Below are 22,556 nucleotides of genomic sequence, written 5' to 3'. Positions count from 1 at the left end.
ATCTTCTCTTTAGGTACCCCCAAAGATTTGTCACAAGGAGAGAAATGGCAGAAGGTAACCTACTCTTTAAAAAATACCTGTATTTTGTAATTGTAGTGGAAGTGCCAGAAGATGAAACTCTCAATATTAAAACTGGGAGAGAACTGAACCACGCACAGAAAGAAACCTGAAAACCTGAGAGGTGGCAACATGGGGAAGAATGCCAATCTTGTGGTAATGGCCTTTTGAGGACCAGTAGGAAAGAGACAAGAACGGGACTGTAGCACCCGTTCTCGCTCACCCCTGAAGACCCTTCGGCACCACATCTTACGGGCCGAGTTCTCAAGCTAATGGCATCTCTACCCTAAAAACTCAAAAGGGGACGGGCTCTCGATGCTCTGAGAACCGGGTTAAACTGCTGGAGGTCCGTCTCCGAGCTGCACGCACCGCGACCGAGTGAGGGCGACAAGCAGATGTCCTCAGGGCAAGCACAAAACCGCAGGGAGAAGGGAAAGATCAGTACCTGTTTGTCTCTCTCGAATGCTAGCTGCTGCGGCCGCCGCCATCTTGACTCCCACCATCCACTGCCCGGCTGGCGAGCAGAGCCCGACGATGACGTGGCGGCCCCGACCGCCCCGGAAGCAAAGATCGGAGGGGCGGGGCCGTAGGAGGCCGGACCCCGCCTTCTCCAGGGTGACCCTCCTTAACCTTTCTACGCGAAACTTGTAGACCCAATGAGGGAATAAAACCTAGTAGTGTTAAGCATTTATGACAGGTTTGGGGCAGTTAATGTCTGCTGCTAAGGTTTCTACTACAGATCCAAGAAAAAAGTGTCTTCGTGGTCATTATTGTTTGGCGGAATAGTAGGAATTTTTATCCTATCTAATCAAGCCACAGCTTTCCAAAACGTAGCGCTTAAATTGAGCTCTTAGGGCAAGGAACGTGGTGTAGTGCTAAGAACCTAATGATCTGAACTGTTAGTTTGGTTGTCTGAAGATGACGTAAGTGGTGTTAATACTCTAGGGGCTTAAAGATCACAGGACTAAAGTAAACGAAGCTCCTGAAACAAAAACGACGCGTAAATGCTTGCTCCCTCTTCTGCTTTCCCAGCGCAGCAAGTCAGGTCTCCCCTTTGTTCTTTTTTTTCTGGGAAACAGGTGGTTCTGGAGTGATACTTTAACCTGGAAGATTTCTCAGTCTCATCTCAGGCAAAATGGTCCGGCTTTACGGTGTTGTTTTGCCTACATGGACACCGGAGCCAGGAAGGTGGAAAATGGCAAACTGGTATTTTCCCCCTTGTAGTAACTGCAAAATTACAAGCATTATTTGTGGGATAGGGGATAAGTGGATAATGCAAATGTCTTAACGTACACTTGAAGCCACGTGATGACAAAAATATATCCGATATTGATGACTTCTAATTTAATCCACAGATATTTATTGGATGTCAAAAATGAATACACAACCCATTTCCCATATGTTCAACAGAATTCACTGATACTGTATTAGCTATTTAATGTTAATTCTGACGCTGTATCAAATTCTGAAATTATACTGTGCCTCAAAATTGGTTTGAAAACTTAGCTTTTCAAATTTATGACGTTATCCTAAACAATTACATAAAAAGCAAAATTATGTAACACTGCTCTATTTTACAAAATTTTTTTGAAACATAAGTGATCTTATTCTTAATGTCATCATGAAACACCCCAAACCAAACCTACATTTTCTCCTTGTCTAAACTTTGTCAGCTTTATTGAGGTATAACTGACAAAATTGGGAAGATACTTGAAATGTACATTATGATGATTTTATGTATATGTTGTGAAAGGACTGCCCCCAACTAGTTAATTACCACATCATCACCTCACATATTTATTTTTTGGTGAAAACTTCTGAGTTCTATACTTTTAGCAAATTTCAACTACACAAAAGTTATCACCTGTAGTCACCATGTTATATAATTAGACCCTCAGCCCTTACTCATCTTACAGCTGAAAGCTTTTTACTGCATCATATGATGGAATCCAAAAAAAAAAAAAAAATCAAACTCATGGAAAGAGAGAGAAGAGGTTACTAGGATTACGAACCTACATTCTTTTAAGATAGGCATTATTTTTATAATTATCATTCTAGTCACTAAGAAACTAACTATAATATTTACTGTTTTATTCATTGTTATCACTAATATTTTGAAGGAATCATCAATGATCTAGATGTTATAATTTAACAAAAATGACAGTTCCTGTCCTATTGGAAAGTTCTACTTCATTTTTTGTCTTCATGGAAATAAAATAAACAGGCTTTCCCACTTTCAACATCTTAGAGCCCAATCTTGTTAATTTGGGTACTTCCACTCTCAAATGCAAATCTATTAGCTAACCATTTCGACTCCATCACAGACTTCCTAAAACTATGTGAGTCATAATGATATAAAATGCTAAGAAAGACAGGTTTAACATTTATGTGTAGTATATATGTATGAAATGGTAAAACCTGTCCTGACCAAGGAGTGCACAAAGTGTGGGCAAATGTACAGACAAATATACCCCACAGAAGAACAGTGGCTGTAAACAAATAGTCCCTGTAAGGCTGAAACTTGCATAGGGTATTTGTTACATATTAGAATAAGGAAGAATCAAAATAAACTATGGCTGTCAGAGTGTTAGTTAACCTAGTTTAATGTATAACCTTTTAACTGATTCTACTTAACCAGATTTTTGGTTTAAATAATTTATTCCAGCAAACTATTATTTTACATTAGGGGGTAGATAGTTTTAACACAGAATACCTCAGAACAGCTCATTCAAGAGAAGTTGTTGGCCACCAATTGCTTGCAGGATCTCTCAGATGTGGAGAGGAAAGAATCTTTTAACTACTTAGAATTATCAGAATCGTAACCTTGTTAAATCCTAACAAGTTACTTAATTTAGTTTATGTAAGCACTTCACATTTAGTAGCATCTTTATTTAGAAAACTTCATTGTAAGTGTTATGTTTTTTGGTTATTTCTGAGGTCTTTTTAAAAAAGGGGAACCAGGCTGACAAAGACTATCACTTAATACCTGGCATACAGTAGACACTGGAATACGGCAATTTGAAAAGATAACAGTCAAAATGAGAACCTGAAAATTGGGTTTCTTCAAAGCAATCCAAATTTTTCTAAACTATAGGTAATACACATTTCAAGTAATCCATCAATTTGTTTTTATCCTTTACATTGCATTACTTAGAGCATAAAACCTAGTTTAATAGCTTATTGCAAAAGTAACAAAATGAAGCATGTGATAATCACTATATACAAGAATCACATTTATAAATAGAATCTTGCTCTCATCATTTTCTTATAACCACGGAATGTAAAAGGCAAAGTCACTGAGAAAACTTACCTATTATATACTCTCCTTTCCTACATATTTAGCATTGAGTATAAAAGTTCCAACAGCTTCCATATAGTTAGGGGAACAAATTATAGTAAGTTTGGAATAAAGTAAAAGCCAAAGGGAATTCTCAAGTTAGTAATCAAATGAAGGCTTTTTACTTGACTCAAACCCATATGGAAATTAAATATTACAAAGTATAAAATCATGAGCTAGTTTCTGATATTTGAAGAATCTTTATCTTAAATACTAAGATAGTAAAATGACTAAGTACAAGAATAGTAGAGAATTATATAAAATGCCTTCAGATGAAGTTCCCACACCAAAAAGTTTAAAAATTGTTTAAAAACAATGAATATAAAACTAACGTTAAGACCATTAATAGTAGATGTGTAAGAGGCAAGTTTGTACTTTTTCTTGATAGAGCAACAGAAACATGCTTGAAATATACAGCATTTAGACAATTGAAATATTTAAGAAATACATGTACATATTTATAAAGGTTTATAGCATAATTCCTTTTTTAAATCAATGTCAGTAAGAACTGTGCATTGGCTGTAACAATGAATAGAAAAAGAACAAACATAATACCAATCATTTGACACAGCAACACTGCAAAAGATAACCTATAGGACTCTCTGATATACCTTGATGATACACATTAATCTAAAAATCATACTAATGGAACATTCTTAAAACCAGAAAATATTTTGCAATATGAATATATATGCTTCACTTTAAAACGTGAATATCCTAAGTTATTATTTACACCACCTTATCCCTAAGGCCCTGTTTACACATAAAATAAAAGATTTGAAACACTGCTTTTAACTGTAGCCACTGAAGCACACTGCTTTCCTACCAGCCCTCTCCACTCTCAAATTATGTGTTTAACACCTTTACTTACTACTGTAGGGAAAACTAATTCAAACAACAAATAACTAGAAAAAAGGTTTAATTAGGGTTTTTTGGTTTGTATTGGTTTAATGGCTTTTTAATTTTACAAAAACTATTTAGATTAAGAAATAAAATACCCAATTTATCAATACATCTGGAAGAAAAGCTATTATGGTGAGGCCGAGGTTTATCTTATATATTAAATCTCTTTTTTACTGATCCTTTAATTACTTTTGATAATTTAACAGAATTCAACACAAGACAAAGAAATGACTTGTTTAATGTTTTAAAATCTTCCAAGTTAAAGTGAAATTTTAATTTGTGGGGTCTGTTAGTAAATGTAACAAAGAAAATTATACTAGGATTATGTTTCATTTTTCCTTTGGTATTCAGAGACATATTACCAGTATCATATCAATCCTGTCTTTTGTCTTTAAAATTATCAGTAATTTAAGGATACTTCTTGGGGACGACGAGAATATGACAATGGCTGATATCTGCTTTGTGTAGCAAGAAAAATGTGCTTAAAACCAAGCAATTTACCTCTCATTTGACTTATTCTGGTGAAAAACCCATTTATATTTGATAATAGATTAGGGACATTAGACTTCTCCAATTTCTTCCTTTGCAAGAGTATAAATTTGGAGATACAACTATGGGATTATGTATCTTCAAACTGTTATTACATAATTTGTTACTTTTAGAGATTTTTTGATTTTTAGACCATTAAAAAGGAAAGGAAACATTGAGAGTTTATAAAAGAATATACAGGGACACATTAGTTAATTCTGCATGGTGAGATTAGAGTGGGTTTTTCATTCTATTTGTAATTCTTACACATTTCTATATTGTTTATATATCTTTCAAAAGCAAATAAGATAACTGTATAATGCAATGGAGCCAACTTAACTATCATACAACAATTCTGATAATAAATGTCAAATAGCCAAACCTACCAAATGTCAATCTACAGAGATCACTCCATTCAGATACCTAAAATGATTCTGAATCAGACATAACATGATTTAATATCACATATGAGATACAGGGGGGGAAAAAAATCCCATGATTACAGCCAAGGTTTTAAAGAAGACACTTAAGAATCTTCAACTATATTTTATCCACCTCAGAAGTGTTTTAATACTACGGAATGTCCATAGATTCTAGAATATTTGTGCAATTCTGCTTTTTATATAATACTTCCCATTAGGCAAAGTCTAACTGCAGCGTGGGTCTATTTTAATACAAATCAATCATCTAAAAACATTTTAAGCTAATTTAGTGCTATCCTAGAAAAGGATACATAAACAGATACCCCAAAATATATGCCTTTGATTTATATAACAAGATTTATCATTTAGCTTTCCTATTTAATGCTTTAAAATAAGTAATAATTTGAAAATTGCATAAAACAAGGAAAATCACTGTGGCAACCTATAGCTAATGCTAGTTTACAAAAACAGTGAGTTCAAGTTTTCTTCTTATATACCATGCTACTATACTTGAAGAAAGTCTGTACATATATGTTCTAAAAGTATTTATATTGAGATTTATGAAGCATGTATATTAAGAAATAGAAAAATATTAACTCTGACTGGTATACCTTAACAAAAAAACTTTTTAGCTTAAATGGCTAAAACATTCCTTATGCTTATATCATAAATTTTATTGGGCCAAGAAGCTGACAACTTTGTTTAACAGTAATGATGAAACAGACTTCTTAAACAAAAAGTATCAATAGCAAGCAGCTTTTAAAGAAACACCTCTTTGTTCAAAACACTTAATGTCCAATGAAGTGGGAATTTTCTTCCTTTTCTAATCTTAGCGTGTTTTTTATGGCAAAGTCCATATTTTCTTGAAATTCTTTATATGTACTGGTGATTGGAAGAGCTAAAGAGTTATTACAGTTGTTTCCAACAGGAAAGTCCATATGAAGGCACTCAATTGAAGGAGTGGGTTTAAATCCAGCAGGTGGAATGGAATTGCAACCAGTTGCAAAAATAAGAATGTCTTCCATTGTTACTGTAGATTTACCATCTGGAAAGTATACCAAAAAAAAAAAAAGAGGGGGGAAAAAAGTCATGTTATGTATTGATACCAACGTAGATTCTTCCCCAACTAGACTAAAAATGTCAAAAGAGAGAGCCTCCCATGTTGATCCTCAGCAAACCAAATCACTAAGTCAAGAGTAATTAACAGGAAAACAGTACATTCAATAAACGTTTATTTGTATCTCTAAGTAGGATTTATAAAATCACTTGGTTGACCTACTCACTGTGTATTTGAATGCCTTGCTTAATTTAAAATTATCATATAGTCCAAGGCGTTCAGTGGGTTTTAAAACTCCATCTTTTGATGATATGTAATACAATTTAAAATCACTTCTACATCATCACTATTTGATAAACTAGCTCAGTAAATGCAGAGTGAAAACTAAATGGTGTAGAACATCCAAACCACCTAGCTAAAATTTTTTTTAACTGAAACTTAATTGTTTTTACACCCTACTATATGGAATGAATTTACATTGCTAATGCTCAGTGATAAATATCATTATCATGCTCTGACCAAGGGAAGAGGAATAATTCAATTTAACTTAAAATTTAAAAAAGACAAAGTAGATGACTAGCTTTAAGACTACTCTATGCTGTTGCAATCACCCAAATATTTAAAGTTTTCTAAGAGAATGCCTTCCACCTCAAATTACCTAGAGGAAAACAACTGAGAATCATAACTACTCTGTAACCTTTCTTCACCACCTTCAACTCAGTCATATAAAGTTGTTTGGAAATAAGTTTTGTAAATATGTAGTTAGCAGACAAAAGTCTTATTATCAAAAAGCAAAACTCAATGAAATTAACTAATAACCCAAAACAAACATTCTAAGACAGTTAAATAAAAATAAAATATCCACATACCCTCCACAGCCTGTAAGTAACTATTCCAAAATCCCAAGGCCTGTACGTCAGATAATGTGCGTACTGTAAAAAGATCACTAAGAATTTTTGCAGAAAGATTCTCAGGTTTATGACAGAAGATGCTAAAAAATGCTTCTGGGTAAGTCTGAATTTTCTCCAAAACACCAAGAGTTTTCAGACCCTGTTTAAAACTTAATAGAAGATAAATAATGAGCCAACATTCATACACATCTTGGAATAACATTTCTAGCTAATTTACTATCACACTTAGATGTGAGGAAAAAGACAGAATATGGATATACTATATGGGGTATGATACTTTCAAATTAATAACAAGCAAATATTAATATAAAATGAGTATTTTACATGCCTACATTGTTTGGCTTTATAGAATAATTTGAAAATTAAGCTAACAATTTTTTATTAAGAGGAAAAAGTAGACATTTAAAATTTTACACTTCAAAGCTAATCCATATAAAAATGAAGTTTCTTAGAGATTGCAAAGGAGTGATACATTTTAGCAACATAAAATTTTAAAACATATGTACTGCTAAAAAGAAATTAATAAGGACAAAACAGAGGGAAAATATTTTTAGTATACAAGATAGAAAAATAATTTCTCTAATAAACCAAAATACAAATCATTTTTCTAAAAGAACAATCCAATGGGAAATGAACAAAATATGAAAGCATTATCAACAAAATACAAGTAACAGATTAATTTGAAAAACGCACATTCTCACTATGAAGAATGGAGGTACCATTCTTAGGCGCGTAGCAGACTGACTAAATCCTAGCTGTAGCTTTGGATTCCCTACCCACCTCCTCAGGCACCCTGCTACACTGACTCACCTTCCCTTCTATTAGCTCTTCCTCAAGAACACAGAAATGTGCTGTCTTTCCCATTTTAGAGTAAGGAAAACGTTCACTCAATCCTATCTGTTTTCTTTCAAGACAACCTACATGAAAGACTTATCTACAGTAACTGTCTCCTTTTCTTAATTTCCTATTCACTTTCCCTCCACTCTTTTGTCTCAGGTATAACTGCCCTAAGTTCATGAATGACCTATGGCACTAGTCTTCTGGTTTTCCCTTATTTCTCTGGCCAGAATTTGAGTCTCTTACCAAGCTTCCTTCTTTGCTTTGCCTTAAATGTTACTGTCTGTCCCTCATCAATCTGTAACAAGGTCAATTTCTCTTCTCTCTTACCCTATCCCATCTATTATCTGCAGCCCAGAAATATACCCAGCAGACTACTGGGTAAACATATATTCCAAGCACCCAAACTTATTAAGTCCAAAAGAAAGCTAATCACCTAACTACCAAAGTCTGAACCATAAGTGATAATAAATGCCTTCGTTATCCATCCTATTGGTATAGCTATATCTGAATGTCATTCTTCACTCTTCCCTCTTCCATTCCTAATTACCAAGTCCTATGATTTTCTTCTTCTGAAATCCCTTTTATCTGCCTATTTCTCCATACACATGTTACCATCTTATTACATATCACCTGGAGAGGAACTCTTATACCAGGTGTGTAGGTCTCCAAGTTCGTTTTCCATGCTGTAGCCACAGGGATGTGCCAGAAATAAACCCCAATACTGTCATTCATCCTGAGGTAGGTTGGATGGAGGCCCCCAAAAGATATGTCTACATCCTATTCCCTGGAACCTGTGAATGTGATCTTATTTGGAAAAAGGGTCCAGACACACGTAATTAAGTTAAAGATCTTGAGATCACTCTATTTAGATTACCTGGGCTGGCCCTAAATTCAGTAACAAGTGTCTTTATAAGACACATTCAGAGAGGAAAAACCCATATGATATAAATTCAGGGACTGGAATCATGCAACCATAAGACAAATAATCCCTGGAGTCACCAGAAGCTAAAGGAAGCAAAGAATAATGGATTCTCCTCCTCCATTCCCAGAAAGAGTGAAGCCCTGCCAACACCAGGACTTTGGGCTTGTAGCCTCCAAAACTATGGAAGAATAAATTTCTGTTCTTTTAAGCCACTCAGTTTCTGACAGTTTTTTTTTGTTTTTTTTTTTTACAGCAGTCCCCAGAAACTAACAATACACACTCCATGGAATAGAGTCCAAACTCCTTAACATGGCTTTTAAGATCCTCCACAGCACTTGCCTATCCTTCTTGCTTTTAACTTTCATGGTCTGCTTACCTTTGAAGCAAATTTCAGCCAAACTTAAGTTCACTTTTAAAATTTTACTTTTAATTACAGTGAAGTATTTCCAGCTTATATAAAAATCCAGGAAATAACAGAAAACCAGAGTCACTTGATTTTAAAAATATATTAATATTTTGATGTTTGCTGAGATTATTTTTAAGAAAAAATATTCTATTCACTCAACTAAATCCACCCAATCATAACTTTCTCTTTTCTTCTTCTACAAAGGAAGCCACTTGAAACTGTTAATCATTCAGAAATTTTTACTATAGCTTGCATTTCATTTGTTTGATTTTATGTGTCTCCCTAAATAATTAGTATTGCTCTGCTTATTTTGAAATTTTCTATAAATGGTGCCATACTGTATATTTTGCTGCAATTTGCCTTTTGGAGAGTAATTTTCTCTAGTTAAAACTATTATTGTATTAGGAAACTAGTTTCATCACTTTGTTTTGGGCAATTGTACTGAAATACCTTCATGCCAATTTTTCTATTTTCTAAAATTTTAATTTACCTTCTATTCAAAAAGTTATACTAATTCCTGTTTTTTTGATGGTAACCTCAAAATTTTAATTGGCAAATTTGAAATCTCGAGTTCCTCTTCCTGGCCAATATACAGACTCTAGAACACGTAGCTCTCACTCTTCCTATGCTAGTTAAACACTCTTAGTGCCACTTTGTGATGTAAATCTCCAAATTAAACATTAACTTTTTGTACAATCAGTGTTTAGTTACTCTAATACTAACCAATTTCTTTCTTTATCATTTCTTATCACTTGCAAACCTCCCTGCTAGAATCCTTAACCTCTTGTATACAGTAACCTTGCTATATGCTTTATAGAAGAATTTCTTGCATTATTTGTCGGTCAAGCATATAGACTACCAATGATAATTTTAGTTCTTCCAATCCTTAATGACATTCACTTATTCATTTAGTCCTATTGGTCTGCTAGGACTTCCAGCATATTGTAGAAATGAAGGGGATAATTATATGTATCCTAGGCTTGTCACAACCCTAAGAGAAATGTCTCTCATACTTCACCATTAAGGATAATGTTTGCTGAATGTACAGAAGATTTTTGTAAGGATATTTCAAATTGTCAGTTTAAAATAATATATAAATGTTTAAATGTATCAAACCTTTTTTTTCTATACTTGTATCAAGATTGTGATTAGTTTCTCCTGTAATCTATTAGTGGAGTGCACTAAAGCAAGGTTTTTGTGATGTTGTACTTGCCTTGCTTCCTTTTAAAACCCTCCACAGAATTTAAATTTTGAACTCATGTTGTTAGATACAAATAGATTCAAGATTGTTCAATCTTCCTAAAGAATTTGTTCTTTTTAATACTATTAAGGTCTTTAAAGGATAAGACTAAAAAAAAAAGATTATTACAATCCCTTTTTTCTGCTTTAAAGTCATTTATTTAAAATGCAATTTAAGATCCTGTCTCTAATACAAGAATTTGAGCTATTTACATGTATTATAATTACCTATATTTAATTATTTTTCTACCTTATATTATGCTTTCTCCGAACATGTTTCCCCTTCCTTGTTTTTAATCCCTTTTTCTGTTCACTATATAATTAAACGTTTTATTTCTACTCCATCGAAACTGGTTTGAAAGTTACATATTTTGTTACTGTTATTTTAGAATTTTCTCTTATAAGATAAATACTTGTTTTAAGACTCTAATTAATGCTTTCCTACTACTATCTGAGTAATACAAGTCCTTTAAAATAATAAATATGATGTCCCTTTTCTCCTTACAGATTAACCTTTCTCTAATATTTTAATTATTTTAATCATTTCCTACCAAAATTTAGTTAATAGCCAATGCTTATTTTTACTTAACCAGGTTTTTTTCATTTCTTTCCTTACTGTTGCTGCTTGTATCTTTCTCCTTCTGGGTTCAGTTTCCGTCTTCCTTAAGTATGTATTTTATTAATCTCCTTAGGAAAGAAGTAAACCTGTCCCAAAATGTCTTTATTTCTTCCTCTCTCTTGAATGATAATGTAAACAGGTCTGTGAAGTTATTATTTTGCCTATCTGTTTTAAACGTTGATGTGACTGGAAAAAAAGGCTTTCAGTATAATTGATGCTCACCTTTACAACATTTTTTTCCTCAGAATGCAGTTTTATCACAAAGTACACTACATTTCAGCAAATTAAGTCCTGGGAACCTGAGGAGCTTCTCAAGCAGTATTTTCCATAATATCAATCTACCTTCATCTTTTTTAGTTAAATATATGTATGCGTGCTCTTATCCTAACTTTCATGACAATTCTTTTCAATTTCTTTCTCTTTTATGAGAAGATCCTCTTACTAAGATCCTCTGGAAGATCACTAGTTTTCTCTTCAACTGCCTAGCATTTAAACAATCACAAAGTTTTCATTTCCATGATCATTTTTGTTTCCTCTTCCTTATTTTCCTGTGGGTTACTTGAATATTTTTTGGACTCCATTTTTATTTATAGTGTTTTGAGTGTATTTCTTTGTACAGATTTTTAAAAAATATGATAGTCCACTGGTGACAACATTTTATCAGTTCAAGTATAAAACATCACTTTCCTTTAAGTCCCTTTGCCTTTATGCTGTTTATAATTCCTAAACATTTCTTTTATATCCATTGTGAACCACATTATAGAATGTTACAATTTCTGTCTCAATCATCAAACACAATTTAGCAAACACAAGAGGGGAAAACATGCTTTTATTCTTTTCATTATCCTTTCTTCCTTCCTCATGTTCCAACATTCCACGTTAATCTTTTTCTGTTTTAAAAAATTCCCATAGCTATCCTTTTAGGGTAGGTCTGCTGGTGACAAATGCTCTTAGTTTTCCTTCATTTAAGACTGTCTAGACATCTTCTCTCTGCTATGTCCTTTCTGAGATCCCCAGCTGGTCTGCCTTCATCCTTCCACTTTTCAAAAGTCTTAAGTCTGTTTTACACATAGTGTCTAGGGTTTTTAACTGTACTTATCAGAAAGAATAGAGAGAAGTGTGTCTATTTCACATCATCCAGAACTGAAGTCTGTGTTCATTTTGCAACTTAGAAGCACTATTTGATTCATTTCACAGTTCACATTTTATGTTTTGTTTTGTTTTTTTCTCTTTTAAGTAACTGTAATAGCACTTTTTTGTCTCATTTAATTTGTTCTGCTATTTAAATTCTTGATGTGCTATTTCCCAATACTTGCTGTTGTGAATGGTTGTATGGTTTGTCTTTTATTGGTAACTCCTCTTCTTTAGCATTGTATCTTCAGTATTTCCATTAGGCTCAGCCTGTAGAATGCAGAAGCTTCCCTATGTGTTTGCTTTTGCCTGGTAATCTTTAAGTACTTTGAATCCCAAGACAAATTACTTTGTTAATAACTTTGCTTCACACTGGAGTCTATGTAGGATGCCAAATCCAACTTTGGTGCAAAGATTCTGATTTCATATGATATCTGGGGTACTGTGGCTTCTGATTTCCTTATTTCTGACATCTATAGGACTCTTTTCTTATGAACTCAGATATATTTAACATAGTTTTTGCTGCATGATTTATCTTTTACATAAAAAGAGGTTTCAGTCTTCACTTTCTATTCTCTTGCCCTGTTCATCTTAATCTGCCTAACTCTTATTTATAATACAGGTTGTAATTTAAACACTACTTACATAGATAGGGAAGCCTTTCCTAACATCTAAACTATTCATATCTATAAAAATAAATAAACTAATAAACAAACAGCAATGAATTATGACTTAGCAACAACAAAAAAAATTATCTGTAGATATTTGAGCTATTTTGGGGAAAAATATTGTGTATATCTATGTCATTAAGAGATATATTTCAAATAATTTCTTAGACAATCATACCAAAATACAAAATGTTTGGATTACTTTGTACATTCATCATAACTATAAATGGTAATTCTAACTGTAATAAAATTTTACTGTTGAAGAGTCTTACAGTCAGAAGATACTTTTTAAAGAGTTATATCTAACAGTATTATTTTAAATTTCAGTATTAAAAATATATTGGGAATTGTATCATTTACAGGCATTTAAACTTATGTCATATTTTAATTTGGAAGAGGGCTGGAATTCTGTAGAGCTCTAAAAAAGAATGAGGACCATGTCTATATACTATCATGGAGGGATCTCCAGAATATACTGTCAAGTAAAAACTGAGTAGAAAAAAGGGTGGATAATATGTTACTATTCATCTAATAAAAGAAATGAGTACACATACACACATATACTCAATCTGCTGTCCTTTTAAAAAAAAAGGAAGGATAAACAATAAAAGTCACCAAAATAATTACTTCATAAGGGGATGGAAGGTGGATATAAAGGTGAATAAACTTATTTGAATACAATTTATACAACAGAGCTGAAATGTACTTTCATTATGGAGTTGACTTTGGAATCATGCAAATACTTTACATAATTTTAAAATAAAATGAAATTAATAAAAATCACTAAAAATTAAAAAATAAATAAAATGTATACCCAGTTGTAGTATAATAACAGAGAATAACTATGCCAAACTGACTTTAAAACACAGTACTCTGACCGTATAGCCCTAAAACAAAAATACGAAAGAAATTTTAACCTGTTTTCAATATTATGTTAATGATAATGAGGGTATTGTTAGTCTGTAACTATTATTTATGAAATGTGGAATAAATCAAGTAATTACTTCATACTCTAATTCTCTAGTGTCTTTGAGAACTGAGATTCTCAACATGGGAAGAAGAAAAAGTTAACAATCTTACACTAGTGAGTTTGAAGTATCATTATAAACTCATGATGTATTTTATCTTAAAAAAACAAAATAAACAAAAACAAAAACCTCCCTAAATCTCCTAGTTTTAGTCCACTGGAAAAGCCTAGAAACAATGACCAATCTGGCAAAAGTAAGCATCCCTAGCACCCAGATTGTGATTTTTGAAATACCATTTCCCATTCAAAGAAACAAATCCTTAGGCCACAATGTACAAAAGGAGCCTAAAACACCTTGTCATACCATACAGAACTGAACTTATCAAAGTATTATTTTAAAATAACATCTAAATTTTGTCAAATCTCTCTAACATTATGAGACAACCACTTTTAACATGTAATTTGAGAGAATTTTTCACATATAAACAACTTACCTTTCAAAAGGTGCTTGGACTCTCTTTATTACATGATAAACAAGTATGTCTTTTGCCAACATATATTTATCACTTATTGATGTTATAAGTCTTAGACATCCAATAAGCTCCAGGTAGTTATAACATTCATTTACTAAAGAGTTTAAGTCAGCCACATTTGTTGCAGTATTTATCTGTAATGAAGATAATGAATAACACATTACTTTATAATCAACCCTTCAGTATACTAGGGTAAAGTGAAAGTACACCAAGAATTATTTTTCTACAATAAATGAAAATCCAATTTAATAAATACTGTATACTTCTGCCTTCAAGAAACAGAATATAACACTACTTTAATACAAAAAGCTATTTACATAAAAGGCAGTAATTGACATAGACAAGTTACCTAGCATTAGAGAGGCAAGAAAGATGACCTGTGGAGATTTCATGAAAGAGAAAGAACAGCTGAGACTTAAAAACCTGGATAGACTCAAGAGTATTTCAGGGAACAGTATAAGCAAAGATACTTGACTTTATTTATGTGTCAGACACTTTCATACAGGTTAGCTCTTGAACAAAGTTACAGATAAAAATGAGATAAAAATAGGAGGCAGTCAAGAGTCCACTTGAATGGAAAATTTCCTTGTTATTTTTTTTTCAAAAAAACCTCTTCTCCTAGGTATTTACATGATTCCCTCATTTATTTCAAATCTCTACTCAGCTCTCTGAGGTTTCTTCCTTTCTACTCTGTTCAAACTACCTTTACACTCTGATAGTTGCATATATGTTGTGTCATCCTCCCAAACCTACCACCTTCAGTTTTAGCTGGGCACATAGCCAAACCTTCCTTGCAGCTAGACATGGCCTTATGTGACTAAGAGCTATCCAACGGGATGAGTGAAAGTTTGTTAAATTTCCCTGCACTCCACTTCTACCTTCTCCCTTAAGAGTGCTTCAGCTATGAAAACAATATCCTAAGTAATAATACAATGAGAGGAAGGAATCCAATACTCTGGATGACTTGGTGTATCACAATTATACCTCTAAAACAGGAGGAGCCATTTCTGTAGAGGCCAGATAGCATTTTATGCTTTGTGGGCCATATGGCGCTTGTCACAACTAAACTCCACCATTATAGTGTAAAAGCAGTCATAGACACGTAACAAATAGGTGTGGTTGTGTTCCAATAAAACTTGAAAAAGGCAGCAGGCAAGACTTGGCCTTCAGCTATAATTTGCCAACCCTGACTATAAAATCTAGACTTTAGAGAAAAATTAATTTCTTTTTTGAGCCATTGTCTTTTTGGGTCTCTCTGTTATAGAACCTTAGCCTAAGCTCTAACTTACTATACCCTTAGTATTATCTTGAAAGAGATATTCTCCCTCTTATTTTGTTGCATTTTTATAATAAATTTTATTACATAACAGTATATTATATATTTGTTTATCTTGCCTTTCCTCTAAAATGTGAATTCCAAGGAATTTGTTTGGTTCAGTTTATCTTCAGTGATAAAACAGTAAGGGGTACCAAAGCATTTGCTAAGTAAATCAATGAAGAAACATTGGACAGGAGTACAGAAACTGGAGAGATAAAGCCATCAGGAGAGCTGAAAGTCTTAAGTGCCCTAATGAAGAGCTCAAACTGATCAACAGGCAATGAGAATCCATTGAGGATTTATGAGGAAAAAAGCAGTGTGGTTAAAACTACCTGTGAGAGAATCACCCTGAATAAGAAGATTAGAATATCTTAACTGTTTAAACCTAGACATAATCTGAGTTTGCTAAAGTAGGCATACTGAAAATAAGAAGGAAACGCCACTCTTAGAGACAGATGACTTGACACATACTGATAAATGGAGTATGGAAGAATAAAAATGACCTTGTCTCTAGAATAACTTGGAAATAAGAAATCTCTTGAAAAGAAAAGGAAAATCAGGCAAAAAAAAAAAAAATTCTAGGAAAAAAATTAGTTCTGTATTAAGTATAGTGTAGTAAGAAGATCCAGATTTTACCTAGATATTAAAGTGTAGGGGGTCAAAAATACAGGTCTGTGAATCAGAAAGGTTATGGATGAGAAGAAGCTTTCCAAATAGTATAGAAAAAAGACTGTTAAGACAACACTAAAAATTATCTAAGTTTCACTGGTAAGAAGAAACAGCATTAGAAAAGACAGTAGTTGACACAACATTGCAAACTGACTATACCTCAATAAAAAAAAAAAAACCCTAAAAAAGAAAAAGACAGTAGTAGTCAAAAGTAGAAGGAAGGAGAGTATTAAAACAGGAGAGAGGAATTCAAAGACAGTGGTGATTGTGTAAGTCAGAGGAGATGAGGAAGTAGGAAGGAAAGGCCTCTGTCCGTGGAGATTTAGATCTCTGGACATCAGCCATGAACCAGCTAATTTGGATGAGTTGTGGTAGAAACAAAAGCCTGACTATAAGTTAAGAAATGAGTAGGGAAGAGGAAGTAGAGACAATGACGCTAAATTACATTTTTTTGGTAAAGAGGAGAAAAGGAAAAATAAAAGAGTCAAAAGGTCTATTTTAAATACCATTTTAGAATGAGGACTCTTGGGCAAAATAGGTAAAATTGCTGTAACACAATTCCATCTTTCTGACTTGGTGGTTTAGAAACTGAGGCTTAAAAAGATTAACCAACATTCCCAAGGTCACATAGCTTATATCAGTTATTTCAAATTAAAATGTGACTTTGGAGCATTTGTTTTTAACCATTAAACTATACTGCCTATTCATTAAGACAATGGCTAGAGTAGGCTTACCTAGGTGGGAGGTTAAGAGAAGAAAGACTGAATGGATTTCACTGTCTCAGTTTCTAAATCAGTAACATATAGGTAATGATACTTATCTCAGAATATTATAACTAAATTGAGTTTGTAAATTAAACATGTGTAGTACAGGGCTCAAAAAATGGTAACTATTTTTAGGCATGAACATTAAGTCTCCCCAGTTGTTTCCATAGAGAAGAAATTCAGCTTGGGCTTTTTCTCCACCTATCAATCGTATCTCCCTGTAGGAGAAAGGATAATATTCTGCTGGTAACCTTCCACTCTTGAGATCCACCTGCATAAAGGAAAGAGTACTTTCATCTGCTCCCTAACATGCAACAAGGAATCTGCCTTATATTGTCTGGTAGGGCAGATAAATTCATCTAGTTTTTAGGAGTGTTAGCAAGCCATTCTGACCACAGATCTAAGTCACATTATCTAATTGGCTTTATCAACATTAAACTGGGCACTTTGATCTCTAGCTGTCTGACCTTTACATTTATCTTTCAAGTGGTTTTTAACATTGCTAGTAAACAAAAATACTGACACCCTTTACTCTCTACAAAGAGTATTATTCTATTGCAGATCCATCATTTATAGTAAATATACCTAGAACATAGTCTATATCTGAACAAACAGGTACATTTCTTACCCTGATTATAATCTGTGCCACATCAAAGTCTGAAACATCGTCTAAAATTGGTTGGGTATTTTCTGGTCCATAAACAAGGCAGTTAAATAAGGTTTTAGAAAAGAAACCAGGTGAAGGACCACCATGAACCAAAGAAATGGCAAGCATTTTGCCAGCCTCATAGTAAAGATTCTCTTTCAGAGCTGTAAATAGATTAAAAAAAAATCAAATACATAAATGCACTGTTTTTTACTATGATAACCACCATATGTAATAAACACATATATAATAAGGTAAAACATATAACAAATTAAAACTTAAAATCTATGCATTAGACAAATGTAAAATAGCCTAACTCATAGAAGCTATAATAATGTAAAAAACAGATTTCAACTAAAATATACAATTTTATGAAAAATATTTTTCTGAATAAAAAGTAACAACCTATTATAGGAAAAAATGTGAATACAGAAGATCTTTTTATAAAATCACCTATAATCCTACCACCATAATAACCAGTGTACACATTTGGGTGTATTTATGTCTCGTGTGTATATAAATATATAAAAGTTTGACTTCTGCTTTTTTCCACTTACAGTATTGTAAACTTTTAAAGTATCATTTGAAAGTATTCAAATCTACAGTTGTTGAATGCATTAAGACTAATTACTAGCTACCCTGGCTGATGACGTTATAATCAATATCTAGTTACATATTCTTATTTATATATCTTTGACTATTAGGATAGACTCCTACATATGGTATTGTGGTCCAAAGGTGATGAATAATTTTAAGGTTGTTGATATACAAAATGGCACAAATTTATGGCTCTCAATATATATGCTGTCTTACTACACCATCACAGCTTTCAGAACTTTTCAATTTGTCATTGAAAGGGTTTCAGCTACTTTGGTAAGTAAAAAGATATATAAATTTTCCTTTATTTTTTTTAAAAATTGTTCAAAGTAACTTATTAATAAATAACATTAACAATACTTGAAATAATAATTAAATCCCCTCAACAATAACCTTATATACTACATATTAGTAGTCACATCTTACAGATTAAGAAACTGAGATCCAGAAAGGCTTTGTCATTCACCTAAGGATATAAAGCTACTGAACTAGATGCATACAAACTGAATTCACATTTTGTGACTTAAATCATGTACTCTCCACTGTAACAAAACTGTCTTGAGTTAACATACTGATTATTTTGAGTTTTTTTTTCCAAAGGGAGTTTAGAATTAAGACTGTATATCCTGTACATAGTACAAACGCTCCTTGGGAGTTTTCTCAATTATTTCAATGATATTTCAGGCAATGGTGAGGAATTCTAAAGAAAATATAAAAGGAAATCAAGTGGAATAAAGTAAGTCTTCTCACTCCATTTCAGATTGCCCACGACAGCAAAAGTGGTATAAAAGTGTATAAAAAATAATGCTAGAATTAACCACTGTTTTGAGATGCCTGTTTTAATCACATTAGTTCCTCACCAGAAGTAAAGACAGAGAAGAATCAAGAAAAAAAATTCTGAATGCAAAAGTATGTTAAAACTGTTACATGTGGACCAAAAAATTATGTTATAAAAATCCTAAGTTGTAAAGAAACATGACAATTCCAAATTTCAAATATATGAACAAGCAGTGCTCAAATAATCATCCATCCCATTCGGTCACTCTATTCAAACGAATTAAAATGAATATAAAGCACATTTTAAAGAAGTTATAATTAATTACGGGAATCGCTTCAAGGAAGATATTGTTATAAATAAATTAAGGATATTCTATAAAATGTTTCACTAAAAAATTCAATTTAAAAAATTACTTCCCCTCTTTTCTATGATTCTATCATTATTTTATTAACAAAGTGATTATCATTTTGACCACAGGTATTGAATATCAATTCTAACCAGCTATCTCTTTCTTTACACATGGCATATTCAGTATGCACAATAATAAAGAAAATAATTACCTTGAGAATTTAGAGACAAGTTCTTTGACAAGGACCCTTCAAACAACGGTGAGTTCTCAAGTTGCTGCATTAAGAGACACAGGAATTCTTGCTTTGATCCAGGATGCTCTCTTCCAAAATGATCATTTTCATTAACATACACTACTTCAATTGAGTACGAAGGATTAAAGTTTTGATTTCTGAATCCATCTAAGGCACTATTCCAAATATTAGCTTTGTTGATATATAATCTTTTAGCTTTTTTTTTAATTTGGAATCCTAACTCTATTATTAGAGTCGAAATATCTCTTTTAAATTTGCTGCCTTGCCTATAAAACATGAATTTAAACATAGAAGTAAGTACTCTAAAGTACTTTATGTCACACAGCAGTTACAAAGCCAATCAAAAAATAGAAAAGAAGATTAGAAGGAAATTCTTCCCCAACACCCACCCAAAGGCAGACAATGGCTGCCACTAGAACTAAAAATAGTTATTTGATAACCTTTGTTCTAAATTGATTCCCCCTTCCTAATCTTCTATCAAATTAAAATCATCTAATATCATAAATTATTTATAAAAATGGTGACAGATGATTATCTCAAATTTGATCAATTCAGCCGATTCAAAAGCTCAAACTCTCATCTCCCTGGCCATACTTGCTTAACTGTATTTTATTTCATGTTCACTAAATCCTTTAAAAATAAAGCAAATGTAATGTCTGCTTTCTATACAAGAGAAATATAGTTTTAAGAGATGACATGATATAAACAGAACTCACAGTCCTTTAAATAGTACTTTTTAGTCTATACCAGTCACCCTTAAACTGTGGTCCCAGATCAGCAGCAGCAGCAGCATCTGGAAACTTGTCAGAAATGCAAATTCTTGAGCCCCACAGCAGATAAACAGAATCAGAACCTCTGAGCAGGAGGCCAAGCAATCTGTGTTTTAACAGGATTTCCACACCATTTTATGGACTAACTCAATTGTTCTATGCCTCAGTTTCTCCATCTGTAATTGGAATTAATGAACTCAAAATAATCCTGTTGGGGCAAGGTTCATGGGATCATCTTTCTACATCAAGTTGGAAACTGCAGTTTGAAAAACCCTCTTCCAAAACTACTGTAAGATGAGCTAATACTCTAAATGTACATAGCCACTTTCTGTTGTAATTTTCTCAAAGCATGAGTTTTATATTTTTCTCCAATTCAAAATACAAACCTCAGCAGATCTTTACGCTGGGCTCCAGGTGACTGTCTGGGTAATTTAGGTGAGGATTCCTCTAACAAACAATCAGTTATTCCCACATTAGTGTTGGGTAATGTGTGTTTTTTGGGTTTTTGGAAATCACCTGCAGAAATTTAAAACCCAATGTTAGCATAATAGAAATATAGATAGAAACTTTTTAATAATATGCATTTGAATAAAAACTTTACTCAAAATTACGAAGTATTACCTGAATTGTAGAGAATACTTCTACATTCCAAACACTCCCAATTCTGTTCCCAGGATTGTAGTGAGGAACAGGCTAAATGTGTTCCGCTAGAACCACAACACTGACAGCGCTTTATTTCCCATTTGCTGAGGACATAAAGAGAAGCAGATGTTTACATCTGGTATTAACTTAGTCTAAGTCCAATCACCAGCACTGCCACAGGCCTCACTGTCCACCTCACACACACACGACCAACCCTTTTACCAAAGGAGAGAAAATAAATTAACTGCTTTAATATTGCATTGCATTTTCCTAAACTAGTTTTTTTTCCTACTTCATTTATTATGTTTGCAACCACCTCCTTTAAATATTCTCTATCTTAAAATAATTCAACTAAATATCAAAATGTAATTGCACATACACCCAAAGAATATAAATACCAGAAAGAACATGGTTAAGAAAAAAAAATTTCTTTTATATTTGGAGATGACCACGCTCAAAGGAAGATTGCTGTGTCAGTGTGTCTGATATGAAAGCAGCATTCAGTAAATACATTCTTACCTAAAACACTCTTTCCCATTCAAGGTGAGGAATCATTTCCTATAATGAGCTCGCTCACATACCTCAGTTACTGTGCATCTCAGCAGGATCTAGACCTACTACCTGACTCATATTCATATTCTCTGCCATCTGTTCCCCTCAGAATCCTATTTCCAATGTTTCCCCACTGCAGTGTGTGACATGTGCCAGTCCGCATTCACATCTTCTGTAAGGGTGAGGGTGACACGGGTGTGGGTTATGATGTGTGGCCTTCTCTTTGTTTCGTTATGAGTACACCCTCTGTATAGAAATGGATATACTCCCTGAGTGTATGGATATGTGGGTGATGAGAGGTAGCTGGATAACCTCCCTTCTGGTAGGTGTGGGAGAATCTCTCTATGTGGATAAAGGCATGTAGGTAGGTGCTCTCTCTGTGTCTCCCTCTCTGCACCAGATAGTTCTGCCAACTGATGATGAGAAAGAAAGATAACAGCTAACATGAGTGCTTATACACCAGGCCCAGTTCCCACTCCTTAGGTGTAAAGTTTAATCCTCACAATTTTGGAAGGCTGGAAAACCAGTTTCCCCCATTTTAAAGAAGAGGAAACCAAGGCAGAGAGGGGCAGAACTTGTCCAATCAAGTTCAAAGAGTGAGGCTTCCAACCCACTTTACCTGGCTTCAGACTCATCCTCCTAACCACTACACCATGCTGCCTTTCAGCAAAATTACCT

At 33.2% G+C, this 22,556-nt stretch overlaps 2 protein-coding genes and 1 long non-coding RNA gene across 7 annotated transcripts in view; all 3 read right to left on the bottom strand.

Moving 5' to 3' along the window:
* The window catches only part of SCFD1 (sec1 family domain containing 1), an 88,100-nt gene extending 87,481 nt beyond the window's left edge, over positions 1–619 (bottom strand). Inside the window, exon 1 of the mRNA XM_006191253.2 lies at positions 503–619. Within this exon, the coding sequence (XP_006191315.1) occupies positions 503–560 (58 nt within the window). The 5' untranslated portion in view covers positions 561–619. The remainder of the gene's footprint in view (positions 1–502) is intronic.
* Positions 620–1,400: 781 nt separating this feature from the next.
* G2E3 (G2/M-phase specific E3 ubiquitin protein ligase) overlaps positions 1,401–22,556 on the bottom strand; it is a 51,695-nt gene continuing 30,539 nt past the window's right edge. For 3 of the 5 annotated variants that reach the window (XM_006191251.3, XM_032481816.1, XM_032481815.1), the window contains 7 exons: positions 21,306–21,430; positions 21,071–21,200; positions 19,873–20,180; positions 17,920–18,101; positions 14,502–14,674; positions 7,174–7,364; positions 1,401–6,292 (listed from right to left, as the gene is read on the bottom strand). In XM_006191251.3, coding sequence (XP_006191313.1) covers positions 6,036–6,292; positions 7,174–7,364; positions 14,502–14,674; positions 17,920–18,101; positions 19,873–20,180; positions 21,071–21,200; positions 21,306–21,430 — 1,366 coding nt within the window. In that variant the 3' untranslated portion in view covers positions 1,401–6,035. The remainder of the gene's footprint in view (positions 6,293–7,173; positions 7,365–14,501; positions 14,675–17,919; positions 18,102–19,872; positions 20,181–21,070; positions 21,201–21,305; positions 21,431–22,556) is intronic. The other 2 variants (XM_032481813.1, XM_032481814.1) reach the window with 2 other exon arrangements.
* LOC116664214 lies at positions 8,644–14,486 on the bottom strand. The gene is made up of 2 exons (XR_004320612.1): positions 12,311–14,486; positions 8,644–12,227 (listed from the first exon to the last, which is right to left on the bottom strand). It is a non-coding gene; the product is annotated as an uncharacterized LOC116664214 (long non-coding RNA).

This window comes from Camelus ferus, chromosome 6 (assembly GCF_009834535.1).
Source record: "Camelus ferus isolate YT-003-E chromosome 6, BCGSAC_Cfer_1.0, whole genome shotgun sequence".
Classification (NCBI taxonomy): domain Eukaryota; kingdom Metazoa; phylum Chordata; class Mammalia; order Artiodactyla; family Camelidae; genus Camelus; species Camelus ferus.
This window is presented reverse-complemented; position numbering and strand designations above follow the sequence as displayed.